The 13,684-nt window shown below is 45.1% G+C and overlaps 1 protein-coding gene across 4 annotated transcripts in view; it reads right to left on the minus strand.

Annotated features, from left to right (window-relative positions):
* The window catches only part of LOC122554671 (roquin-1-like), a 125,271-nt gene that overhangs the window by 44,373 nt on the left and 67,214 nt on the right, over positions 1-13,684 (minus strand). For all 4 annotated transcript variants that reach the window (XM_043700038.1, XM_043700037.1, XM_043700040.1 and 1 more), the window contains exons 7-8: positions 12,697-12,829; positions 3,893-4,011 (exon numbers count right to left, since the gene is read on the minus strand). In XM_043700038.1, the coding sequence (XP_043555973.1) occupies positions 3,893-4,011; positions 12,697-12,829 (252 nt within the window). The remainder of the gene's footprint in view (positions 1-3,892; positions 4,012-12,696; positions 12,830-13,684) is intronic.

Here is a 13,684-nt window from a genome sequence, read left to right on the forward strand (position 1 = left end):
CACTTAAAGGGTTGAGAATCTTTAGATTTCCTTGAACCCAGAAGGTTGCATCAAGGCAGGGATGGTGAGAGTTTTGGAAGACCGGGGAAATTCAAGAGATTTGAGGGGTGGGTGGGAAATGAAGTTAAAGTTGCTAATCAGCCATGATTGAAGTGAATGACAGGATAGGCCTGAGGGGTCATATGGTTTACTCCTACTCCAGTTACTTATGTAGGATTTTCTTCGGTTCTGAAAAGATAAAATCAACTATCCGATGGCATTGTATAAAAGCAACGCATTATAGTTATTACATCAGGGAGCAGTGAGATATGGTTTCTACTTCACTCTTGTGAGCTCCAAACCTCTGCTGCATCACTGCAAACAGGTACTGAATAAGTTGTGAAGGAGGCATGATGTGGAGAAGTCGGTGTTGGACACGGGTGGACAAAGTTAAAAATCACAACACCGGATTATAGTCCAACAGGTTTATTTGGAAGCACTAGCTTTCTGAGCGCTACTCCATCAGGTGGAAGATCATAGGACACAGAATTTACAGCAAAAGATTACAGTGTCATGCAACTGAAATGAAATTTTGAACAAACCTGAATTGTTAAGTTTTTGGTCCTTTAGGGTTGCAAGTTTTGGTTCATTAATATGTAAATCCCAGAACTTCCTTTAAGTCACCTTCTTGAGATAACTTTAGGTTTTGTAACAAAAGGTGACATCTCAGCTCAAACAATGCATTCAAGGTGAGGTTAGAATCTATCCCAACCTGGAGTCAAACTGGTTCCATTTTCCAGTGGAATTTAGATGTATTGACAACCTGCAGATTATGCACTTTGAGCAAAATAGAATATATCTACAAATATAATTCTGTAAATACAAACTCAACCCATAGATTTGTGTGTGTGCACAAGCATGAGAGAGACATAGAGCAAGTATGCATGTATGTGTGAAAGGGTGCACATTTGCGTGAGTGAAAGCTTGGTACAGCGTATGTGGATGAGATGGAGTATAAGTCTGTCAGTATGGGGAGGGTGTCGAGTGAGGGAGGCAATTGAGAGAGCGTGTCTGCGTGAGAGTGTATGTAGGAGTGTGTCTGAATGTGTGCTCTTGTGCGTGTGCGCGTGAGAAAGAGTGTGCGTGTATGGAGTAGTGGGATCACCTGTAGTGTGATATGAACCCAAGATCCCAGTTGAGGCCACCCCCATGGGTACTCAACTTGGCTATCAGCCTCTGCTAGGCCACTCTGCGTTGTTGCCTATCCCGAAGTCCGCCTTGGAGGACAGACACCCGAAGATCCAATGCCGAATGTCCCTGACCACTGAAGTGCTCTCCGACTGGGAGGGAACATCCCTGTCTGTTGATTGTTAAGCGAAGTCCGTCTTAGCGTCTGTTTGGTCTCGCCAAGGTACCATGCCTCAGGGCATCCTTGCCTGCAGCGCATGAGATAGATAATGTTGGCAGAGTCACATGAGTACCTGCTGCGTACACGGTGGGTGGTGCCCCCAAGGATAATGGTGGCATCTTTGCTGACACTGACACGTCTTGCAATGTTCGACATGACAGGGTTGCAGAGTGTTGTGGTCGATGTTGTCCTGAAAGCCGGACAGTTTGCTGTGAACAACCGTCTGTTTAAGGTTTAGTGGTTGATTAAAAGGCGAGAAGTGGAGGCATAGGGATGGTCTTGGAGAGATGCCCATCCTCATTGATAATGTGTTGCAGGCTGCGAAGAACATGTAGTTTTTCAGCTCTTGGGAAGTACTGGACAATGAAGGGTATCCTATCGGTTCGGTGTGTCTCACTCCTGAGGAGGTCATTACGGTTTCTCGCTGTGACACGTCGGAACTGGTGATTGAGGAGTTGAGCATTGTACCCAGTTCTTACGGAGGCATCCTTGAGCACCTTCAGGCATCCGTCATGTTCCTCCTCATCTGAACTGACTCTGTGCATGTGGAGAGATTGTCCGTAGGGGGATGGCTATTTTAATGTGTTTTGAGTGGAAGCTAGAGAAGTGTAGCATTGTGAGGTTATCAATGGGTTTGCAGTTGAGTGAGGTACTGAGCTGCTTATCTTTGATAGAGACGCATGTGTCCAAGAATGAGACTGATGGTGGGATGAAACCTGTTGCTATCACTGGGTGGTTGTTTCAGTGACGCCTCGCCATGCATCCAGAGAAAGGAAAGGTCGTCAATATATCTGGTGTATAGTATTAGTTGGAGGTCCTGTGCAGCAAAGAAGTCTTGTTCCAACTTGTGCATGAAAATACTGGCATAGTGGTGTGCAAATTTGGTCCCCATGGCTGTTCTGTGTGTCTGGATGAAGAACTGGTTGTCAAAGGTGAAAATGTTGTGGCCGAGAACGAAGCCGATGAGTTGAAGGACGGTGCTCAGATATTGGCAGTAGTTGGTATTGAGTACTGAAGCTGTAGCAGTGAGACTGTCATTGTGGGGGATGCTGGTGTAGAGAGCGGAAACACCCACTGTGACGAGGAAGGTTCCCGGTTCGACTAGTCCGGGGGTGCTGAGTTTCTGAGAGAAATCTGTAGTGTTGCGACAGAAGCTGGAGGTCCCTTGTACAATGGGTTTCAAGATGCCTTCGACATAGCCAGTGAGGTTCTCACACATTGCCTGACACGTTGTAGCCTCCAGGTGTGTTGACGCTGAATATCTTCAGGAGGTAAGAGAAGTCGGCCGAGTAAAGTCGGCCTTTACTCGGCCGCTGAGTGGGAGCAGCGGCCGAGTGGGAGCAGCGGCCGAGTAAAGGCGAACCCGGGAGACTACAGCTAAGGTAATTGCACGGGATGACAGCAAATAGGGAATCCTGAAGGACTGGATCACAAGTCTTGATCAATGTGTTTAATTCACCGGTGTGTTCTTCCATCAGATCAGCCAGTAGTTGCCTATAGTGTTCCTGGTTGTTCAGTTGTTGGTATACTTACTTGCAGTAATCTGTGTTAGCTTGAATGACGATGGCTCCTCCTTTATCTGCTGGCTTGATGACAATGTGGTTTTGAGAGCACGGATGGCAGTGTGTTGTGACTGGGTGATGTTTGGGTGAGAATCGTGGGTTTCCTCCCACAGTCCAAAGATGTGCAGGTTAGGTGAATTGGCTGTGCTAAACTGCCTGTAGTGTTGTTAGGTGCATTTTGTCAGGGGTAAATGTAGGGGAATGGGTCTGGATGGGTTGCTCTTTGGAGGGACGGTGTGGACTTGTTGGGCCGTAGGGCCTGTTTCCACACTGTAGAGAATCTAAAAAATGACGACTTAAAAGTAGTTCTGGGATTTACATATTAATGAACCGAAACTTGCAACCCATTCCAAAAAGAAAGACTCAACAATTCAGATTTGTTCAATGTATCATTTCAGTTGCATGACGCTGTAATCTTTTGCTGAAAATTGTGTCTTATGACCTTACACTCCACAACCACCTGGTAAAGGAGCAGCGCTCTGAAAGCTATGCTGCCAAATAAACCTGTTGGACTATAACTTGGTGCTGTGCGATTTTTAACTGTGAAGGAGGCAGCACTGTGCACAGACCGAGTTCAGAAAGAGCTTGGTCTGCACCCGTTTGAAGTTGGGAGTGCAGCAGACTATTTGTGCACAGTGAGTTCTGACTGACAGCAATGCGACATTGATCTGTGAAGCTGAAAGATCAATACTCAGACCTGAAAGCAAGTGCGTTTCCACTGACCCATGTACAGAATGTGGAGAATGATTCCAGTCCAGAAAATGGAGTCTTGTCAAATTGTGAAAACAAGAAAAGCTTTAAATATTCAGATCAGCCAACATTTGTTGAGAAAGAGAATTAACATTTCAGGTCAATGACCTATCATCAGAACTATTAGCATTTATGGTATTCAGCTTTCTAACTGTTTGTCAAGTCCAAATTTAGCGTTGGTCAGTTTCCTTACCTGTTGTTGGTCGGTGCCTTTCTTGCTGTGGTTCTGTATAAAATCCACCAGGCCATGCACTACAGTCTTTACTGCCACCAGGCCACATTCCAGCTGCTCCCATGTTGGAGGAGGGGCATCTGCAGAAATAACAGAAGATCAGGAAGTTATACAAAGAGAACAACAGAGAACATTGCAATTAGCAAATTGAACTCTCATTTAGCAAGAGGAACGCCCAGAATCCTCTCACTGACAGGACAGAAACCTGAGCGGAAAGCACTAATGTAGGTACAGCAGGTCATAATGAGGACAAATGGGATTTTGGCATATTTTTACTGAAGGAATGGAGCATAAAAGTGTTGTCGAAGTTGTGCAAGATATTGGGGAGACCTTTTCTGGAGCACAGTGTACAGTTCTGATCCCTTGAGGAAGGATGTGCAGTAAATCCTCTATCTCAAATTCATGATTCGCGAATTTGCCTAACACACAATTTGGCAACAAAATTCAATATCTGCTGCAAAACTCACGTATCCATGATTTCTAACTTATCTTTAACATTTATTGTAAAATGAGCTCCACATTCTCAAAATGTCATCATTTGCTGAGGCTCTCAGAAATGGAATCCTCACGGATAGGGAGGATTGACTGCAATTGTATTGGAGGCAGTTCAGAGGAGGTTCTCTAAACTAGCTCCAGAGATGAAAACTCACCTTACGGGGAAAGTTTGAGCATTTCTGGCCTACACACTCTACAGTAGAGAAGAATGAAGTTCTGGCCGGAAGTTTGCTCGCTGAGCTGCAAGGGTTGTTTTCAGATATTTTGTCACCTTACTGGGTAACCTCAACAGTCAGCCTCTGGTGAAGCGCTGGTGATATGTCCCGCTTTCTATTTGTGGGCGATGTCATTTCCGGTTCTTTTTCTCAGAGGATGGTAGATGGGATCCAAACTGACGTGTTTATTGATAGAATTCCAGTTGGAATGCCATGCTTCAAGGAATTCTCGTCCGTGTCTGTTTGGCTCATCCTAGGATGGATGTGTTGTCCCAGTTGATGTGGTGTCCTTCTTTGTCTGTTTGTAAGGATATTAGTGACAGTGGGTCATGTCTTTTTGTGGCTAGTTGATGTTCATGTATCCTGGTGGCTAGTTTTTTGCCCGTTTGTCCAGTGTAGTGTTTGTTACAGTCCTTGCAAGGTACCATATAAATGACATTAGTTTTGCTTGTTGTCTGTATAAGATCTTCCAAGTTCATTAGCTACTGATTTAGTAGGTTTGTGGGCTACCGTGATGCCAAGAGATCTGAGTAGTCTGGAAGTCATTTCAGAGATGCCTTTGATGGAGGGTAAAGTGGCTACAGTATTTGGGCGTGTTGTGTCTGCTTGTTTGGGTTTGTTGCTGAGCAATTGGTGGACTGTGTTTATTGGGTATCTTCTTGAATATGCCGTATAGGCATTTCTCTTCTGCTCTTCATAGTTCCTTGGTGCTGCAGTGTGTGGTAGCTCATTGAAAAAATGTCCTAATGCAGCTCCTTTTGTGGGTGTTGGGATGATTGCTTCTGTCGTTAAGTATTTGGTCCATGTGTGTTGGTTTCCTGTAGACACAGGTTTGAAGTTCCCCGTTGATTGTTTGCTCTACTGTGACATCTAGGAATGGCAATTTGTTGTTGTTCTCCTCCTCTTTTGTGAATTTTATGCCAGTGAGGATATTATTGATGGTGTTGTAGGTTTCCTCTAATTTGCTTCGTTTTGTGATGACAAAGTTATCAACCACATAGCAGATCCAAAGTTTGAGATGGATGGTTGGGAGAGCTGCTTTGCAGTCTCTGCATTACCACGTCCGCTAGGAACTCTGATACTGGCGATCCCATGGGTATTCCATTGATTTGTTTGTAGGTGTTGAATGTGCTTAACAATGTTATCTTTGCAGATGACATTGGCACTGTCTGGTGTTTGTATCTTTGGTTGCTCTTGTAGCATCAGTGTTTCTTTGGAACACCAATGGGATCACCAATTCCAGGGTTCCTAGGCAGACGTGGTAATGCAGAGACTCGAAAAAAAACAGCTCTCCCAACTATCCAAACCAAACTTTGGATCCGCTACGTGGATGACACCTCTGTCATCACCAACGAAGCAAATTAGAGGAAACCTACAACACCATCAATAATATCCTCACTGGCATAAAATTCACAAAAAAGAGAGCAATAAACTACCATTTCTAGATGTCACAGTAGAGCAAACGTTCAACGGGGAACTTCAAATGTGTGCCGACAGGAAAACAACACACACAGACCAAATACTTAACTATAGATGCAATCATCCCAACACCCACAAACGGAGCTGCATTAGGACATTTCAATGAGCTACCACACTGTAGCACCGAGCAGTTATTAACAACAGAAATACCTATACAGCGTATTCAATTCGAACAGATACCTAATATAAACAGTCTGCCGATTCCTCAGCAACAAACTCAAAAAAGCAGACACAACGTGCCCAAAATCTCTCGCCACTTTACCCTACAAAGACATCTCTGAAATGACTTCCAGACTACTCAGATCTCTTGGCATCATGGTAGCCCACAAACCTACCAACATACTACAACAGCGGCTAATGAATTTAAAAGACCCTATACAGACAACAAGCAAAACGAATGCAGTTTACAAAATACCTTGCAACAACTGTAACAAACACTACATCAGATAAACAGGCAGACAACTAGACCAGGATACATGAACATCAACTAGCCACAAAAAGACATGACCCACTGTCACTAATATCCTTACAAACAGACAAAGAAGGACACCACATCGATTGGGACAACACATCCATCCTAGGACGAGCCAAACAGACATCGACGAGAATTCCTTGAAGCATGGCATTCCAACCAGAACTGTATCAATAAACACGCCGATTTGGATCCCATCTACCATTCTCCGAGAAAAAGAACCGGAAATGACATCACCCACCCAAAGAAACCTAAACACACATAGAAAGTGCGACATACCATCAGCGCTTCACCGGAGGCTCACTGATGATGTTACCTTGTAAGGTGATGAAATGTCTGAAAACCATTCCAGCTCAGCGAGCAAACTTGCATCCAGAACCTCAACCTGAGCTACAAATCTTCTCAAAGATCACACACATAATGGAGGTATTTAAGATAGAGTTGTGGGCGGCACGGTGGCACAGTGGTTAGCACTGCTGCCTCACAGCGCCAGAGACCCGGGTTCAATTCCTGCCTCAGGCGACTGACTGTGTGGAGTTTGCACGTTCTCCCCGTGTCTGCGTGGGTTTCCTCCGGGTGCTCCGGTTTCCTCCCACAGTCCAAAGATGTGCAGGTCAGGTGAATTGGCCATACTAAATTGCCTGTAGTGTTAGGTAAGGGGTAAATGTAGGGGTATGGGTGGGTTGCGCTTCGGCGGGTCGGTGTGGACTTGTTGGGCCGAAAGGGCCTGTTTCCACACTAAGTAATCTAATCTAAAAAAATGGTACAGCATGGAAATAGATGCTTTGGTCCAATGTGCCCATGCCGAACAGATATCCTAAGTTAATCTGGGCCTGTTTGCCAGTATTTGGCCCATATCTCTTCCTATTCATGCAGACATCCAGATGCTTTTTTTAATGCTGTAACTGTATCAGCCTTCACCACTTCCTCTGGCAGCTCATTCTATACACGCACCACCCTCTGCATGAAAACGTCGCAGAGATCTCTGTATTTCTGGACTCCCCTGCTCTGGGGAAAAGACCTTGGCTATTTACCTTATTCATGCCCCTCATGATTTTATAAATCTCTGTAAGATCACCCCTCAGCCTCAGACACTGCAGGGAAAATAGCCTCAGCCTATTCAACCTCCCCCCATAGCTTAAACCCTCCAATCGCAGCAACATCCTTGTAAATCTTTTCTGAATCCTTTCAAGTTTCACAGCATCCTTCCTTCGGCAGGGTGATGCTTAAGGGGAATGACAAAGTGGATAGAGGATGACTCCCCCATGTGGGGAAATCTAGAGCGAGGTGTCATAGTTTTAGGATATAGGGTAGCAGGTTTAAAACAGAGATGAGGAGGAATCATTTCTCTCAAAAGGGACAGGAACCTATGGAATTGACTACCAGAGAATGCTGGCATACTGAATAAATGTAAGGAGGAAATAGACTTTTAATCCTTATTGGGTTAAAGGGTTAAAGGGTTATAGGGAACGGATGGAAAAGTGGAGTTGAGGCCGAGATGAGATCAGCCATGATCGTGTGAAATGGTAGAGCAGGCTCAAGGAGCTGAATTGCCTGCTTCTGCTACTAGTTCTTATGGGACAGCTCCTTGCAGCAGACCAAAATATTCCCAAGGTGTTTCACTGAACTGACTATCAAACAAAACATAGCAAGCCAAAGGTCACTTAGGTCAAGTGACCAAAATACTAAGTAGGCTTTAAGGAAGGCTGTGTATGTAAGCGAAGGTAAAGAGAGGGTCTAAATATGAACTGACTGCTGCTGTGGGCTGAGGATGGTACAATCCATGCCAGCCATCCTTCGCCATTAGTTATCATCTGCAGCTGTTGGGAACTCAGGCAGTACGGATGTCATTGCATCACGGCCACATTTATGGCACAGAATGATCACTTCGAGGTTTCGCTGTAAAGTCCTCGAGAAAATGCCAAGATTTATAACTGGGTACAATAAGGTGCAGCTTCCAACTTTCAAAGATCATCCAACCTGTCTCAGGCTGGCCGTATCTTACTTCCACTCCTATGTCTTATGGTCTTATCTGCAACCTATATCTTAAATGGAACTGAGTTCTTTTCACTCATCACTCGTGCACTTGCTGAGCTATTCTGAAGCTCACAGAATCATGTAGTACCAAGGAGGCTCTTTGGCCCATTGAATCTGTAGAGCTAAAAGGTATAACTACTAACTACTTGAGTCCCACTTTCCCATACTAGGCCCATAGTCTTGAACGCTATGACACTTTAAGTGATCTCTCACTGCAACTCCCAGGTCATTTCCTCACTTTAAGTGATCATCCAAGTACTTTTAAAAAGGGTTCGGAGAAAGTGAAAGACTGCGGATGCTGGAGATCAGAGTTGAGAGTGCATTGCTGGGAAGGCACAGCAGGTCAGGCAGCATCCGTGGAGCAGGAGAATTGACGTTTCCGACATAGGCCCTTAGTTAGAAAATGAATCCTTAGGAAGGGCTTATGCCCAAAATGTCGATTCTCTTGCTCCTCGGATGCTGCCTGACCTGTTGTGCTTTCCCAGCAACACATTCTCGACTTTTTAAAAGGATGAGAGTTTCCATCTCATCTACCCTCCCAGGCTGTGCATTCCTCCAGTGAAGCAGTTCCCTCCAAATCTGAGATGTACAGCACGGAAACAGACCCTTCAGCCCTACTCGTTCATGCAGACCAGATATCCTCACCTAATCTTGTCCCATTTGCCAGCAGTCGGCCCATATCTCTCTAAACCCTTCCTATTCATATACCCATCTGGACACCTTTTAAGTGTTGTAATCATACCAGCCTCCATCATTTCCTTTGTCAGCTCATTCCAACTGCGCACCACCCTCTGAATGAAACAGTTGCTCCTTAGGTTCCTTTTAAGTTTTTCCCCCTCTCTCCCTAAACCTATGCCCTCTAGTTCTGGACTCCCCCACTCCAGGGAAAAGACTTTGTCTATTTATCCTATCCATGCCCCTCATGATTTTATAAACCTCCAAAAAGGTCACCCCTCAGCCTCTGACGCTCCAAGGAAAACAGCCCCAGCCTGTTCAGGTTCTCCCTGTAGCTCAAATTCTCCAACCCTGGCAACATCCTTGTAAATCTTTTCTGAACCCTTTCAAGTTTCACAACATCTTTCTGATAGGAAGGAGACCAGAATTGCACGCAATATTCCAACAGTGGCCTAACCAATGTCCTATACAGCCACAACATGACCTCCCAACTCCTGTATTCAATACTCTCACCAATAAAGGAAAGCATACCAAACGCCTTCTTCACTATCTTATCTCCCTGCGACTTCACTTTTTTTTCAGCGGACTCAACAGACCCGCTTCCATCCTATTCCCCCCACCCCCAAACCTCAAGTTGCTATAGTCTTGTTCAACTTTCAATACTCTGGTATCTCAGCTCTCTGCTAAATCTAGCCTCAAGCAACCCTCATTTAATCGCTCCACCACTGGCGACAATCTTCGGCTGTCCAGGCTGTAAACTCTGGAATTCCCTGCATCGAAAAAGGCCCTTCGGCCCAAACTAGTCCATGGTGCCCACTCAGCTAGTTCCAATTGCCCACATTTGGTCTGTATCCCATCAGACCCTTCCCATCCACATACCTATCCAAATGAACCAATGCATGCATAGCTCTCTGCAGAGAGTTTTGCTTCATCTTTAGCCACTGGTGAAGTTCCAGAAGACTGGAGTGTTGCTAATGTTCTTCTATTGTTTAAGAAAGGTAGCAAAGACAAGCCAGGAAACTGCAGGCTAGTGAACCTGACATCAGTGGTAGGCAAGTTGTTGGAGGGGATACGGAGGAACAGGATCGACCAACATTTAGATAATCAAGTCTGATTAGGGACAGTCAGTATTGTATTTGTGCATGGGAAGTCATGTCTGACAAATCTTTTAGAGTTTTTCAAAGAGATAACCAAGAGGATGGATGAGGGTAGGGCAGTGGATGTTGTCTATATGGACTTCAGTAAGGCCTGTGACAAAGTCCCACAAGGCAGACTAGTTACGAAGGTTAGGTTGCATGAGATCCAGGGAGAGCTAGCTAATTGGATTCAAAATTGGCTTGATAGTAGGAAGCAGACGGTGATAGCTAAAGGTTGTTTCTCAAACTGGAGATCTGTGACTAGTGGTGTGCCACAGGGGATTGGTGCTGGGACCTTTGCTATTTGTTATTTACATAGTCTGGATGCAAATGTACAAGTATTAGTAAGTTGGGCTTAGAGGTGGCAAATGGAGTTTAATGCAGCAAAGTGTGAGGTGATTCACTTTGGAAGGAGTAACAGGAATAAAGAGTATGGGGCTAATGGTAAGATTCTTGGTGGTATAGATAAACAGAGAGAACTCTGTGTCCATGTGCGTGGATCCCTGAAAGTTGCCACCCAGGTTGATAGGGTTGTTATGAAGGCATACGGGGCGCTAGCTCTTATTGGTAGAGGGATTGAGTTTCAGAGCCATGAGGTCATGCTGTACAAACCTCTAGTGCAGCCGCACTTGAAATACTGTGTACAGTTCTAGTCACCGCATTATAGGAAGGATGTAGAAGCACTGGAAAGGGTTCAGAGGAGATTTACCAGGATGTTGCCTAGTATGGAGGGAAGGTCCTTTGAGGAAAGGCTGAGGGGCTTGAAGCTGTTTTCGTTAGACAAAAGAAGGTTGAGAGGCGACTTAGTTGAGATATATAAGTAAACTACAGGGTTAGATGGAGTGGACAGAGAGAGCCTTTTTCATCAGATAGTGATGGCTAGCATGAGAAGATATAGTTTTAAATTGAGGGGTGATGGATATAGACAGATGTCAGAGGTAGTTGCTTTATTCAGTGGTTGGAGCGTGGAACGACCTGCCTGCAACAGTAGTAGACTCGCCAACTAAAGGCATTTAAATGGTCATTGGGTAGACATTTGGATTAAAATGGAATAGTGTAGGGTAGATGGGCTTCAGATTGGTTTCTCAGGTCAGCATAACATTGAGTGTCGAAGGGCCAGTACTGCACTGTAATGTTCTATGTTTGCGGATGATACAAAATCATTGAGAGCGAGGAAGGTTATCAAATATTACAGGTGGATCTTGATCAGATGGGAAAGTGGGCTGAGGACTGGCAAATGCAATTCAACACAGGTAAGTGTGAAGTGTTGCACTTTGGAAAGTCAAACCAAGGTAGGACTTATACAGTAAATGGTAAGGTCCTGAGGAGTGTTGTGGAACAGAGGGACTTAGGAGTACAAGTACATTGTTCTTCGAAAGCTCGTTACAGGTAGATAGGGTGGTGAAGGCGGCATTTAGCATGTTGGTCTTCATTGGTGGAGGCATCAAGTATAGGAGTTGAGATATTATGTTAGAGTTGTGTAAGTCATCGATGAGGCTGCACTTCGGAGTATTGTGTGCAGTTTTGTTTGCCCCGTTATAGGAAAGATGTAGTTAAACTGAAAAGAGTGCAAAGATGATTTACGAGGATGTTGCCAGAACTTGGCGTGAGCTATAAGGAGAGGTTGGTCAGAAAATAACTTTATTCCTTGGAATGTATGAGAATGAGGGGTGACTTACTGAAGTGTATAAAATCATGAGGGGCACAGATAGGATGAATGCTAATATTCTTTTCCCAGGGGAATTGAAAACTAGAGGGCATAGGTTTAAAGATGAGAGGGGCAAGATTTGAGGAGGACCAGAGGGGCAACTTCGCCATTCACAGTGGTGCGTATATGGAATGGGCTGCCAGAGAAAGTGACAGGTATAACAGATACATTTAAAAAAAAACATTTGGATAGGTACACGAATGGAAGGACCTTGAAGCAACTGGAACTAGCTGAATGGGCACCATCGTCAGTATGGACTAGTTTGGGCTGAAGGGCCTGTTTCCATGTTGTATTACTCAATAAAACTCTCCACCTCGCTACTTATTTCCTGATAACTGCCTTGTGACTCAGTGTCAACATTTGTTTGTTAACATGAGATGTACTGGGAGCATTTTCTTATATTAAAGGCACTACATCAATGTATGTTGCTCTTGTTGGTTATGAGAATGACGATACTGATGGGTATGTGTTAATTCCCGAGAGCTGGGACAATGTGAGAGGTGACTAGTTTTTAAGACATTTGACAAATGAACAGTTGTTTCCAGTACCTGGACTGGGGTCAATGTTGGCCAGTAACTCGAGGTGTGGACGAAGCCGGTTCAGATTGGCGGGGTCTCCAGTTCGTTGAAGGGCAATTGTCAGCTCCTGAACGCTCTGTGCGAAGGAGGCAGGCGTCTGCAGCTGTAAGTAAAGAACAATCATAACCGACCTTCACAAAATTCCCCCACAGCTCCACATCATCCAGCTGACATCACAAGACATCCAAGTCTTGAGCAAACCTGCTCAATCAGCAGAGCACGAGTAACAGTTAAAGAACACAGTACAGAATCAGACAGATACCTGATAAGCCCGTCTCTTTTGAATGAACGTAACTAGCTCTCCATCAATACTCGCCATCCAGAGGCAGGCGTTTAGCAGAAAAAGCCCTGCAAACTACTGAGGAGTTAATTTACTGTTCGAAATTCAATCCTGATTTGGGACCACTCCACATGGTGTAGTGTTGGGCTTAAAAAAAATCTCCAAGCCAGATCATTAAGGGTTAATTGGACATGTCAATGCGTAATGACGGAAGTAGAAAATTACACAGAAAGCAGGCCTAGTGCTAAAGCAGCCGGTTTTGGCTGGAAGGTCACTGCCCTGATGTGGGCTGGGAACTGGGAAATCAGGCTATTGTACAACTAAGGAGAAAGTGAGGTCTGGAGATCAGCTGGAGATCAGAGCTGGAAATGTGTTGCTGGAAAAGCGCAGCAGGTCAGGCAGCATCCAGGGAGGAGAAAGTTAGGTCTGCAGATGCTGGAGATCAGAGCTGGAAATGTGTTGCTAGAAAAGCGCAGCAGGTCAGGCAGCTACAAACCGACCGACTCCCACAGCTACCTGGACTACACCTCCTCCCATCCTGCCCCCTGTAAAAACGCCATCCCATTCTCCCAATTCCTTCGACTCCGCCGCATCTGCTCCCAGGAGGACCAGTTCCAAAAACGCACAACACAGATGGCCCCCTTCTTCAAGGACCGCAATTTCCCCCCCAACGTGGTC

This window comes from Chiloscyllium plagiosum, chromosome 11 (genome assembly GCF_004010195.1).
Source record: "Chiloscyllium plagiosum isolate BGI_BamShark_2017 chromosome 11, ASM401019v2, whole genome shotgun sequence".
NCBI classification, from domain to species: domain Eukaryota; kingdom Metazoa; phylum Chordata; class Chondrichthyes; order Orectolobiformes; family Hemiscylliidae; genus Chiloscyllium; species Chiloscyllium plagiosum.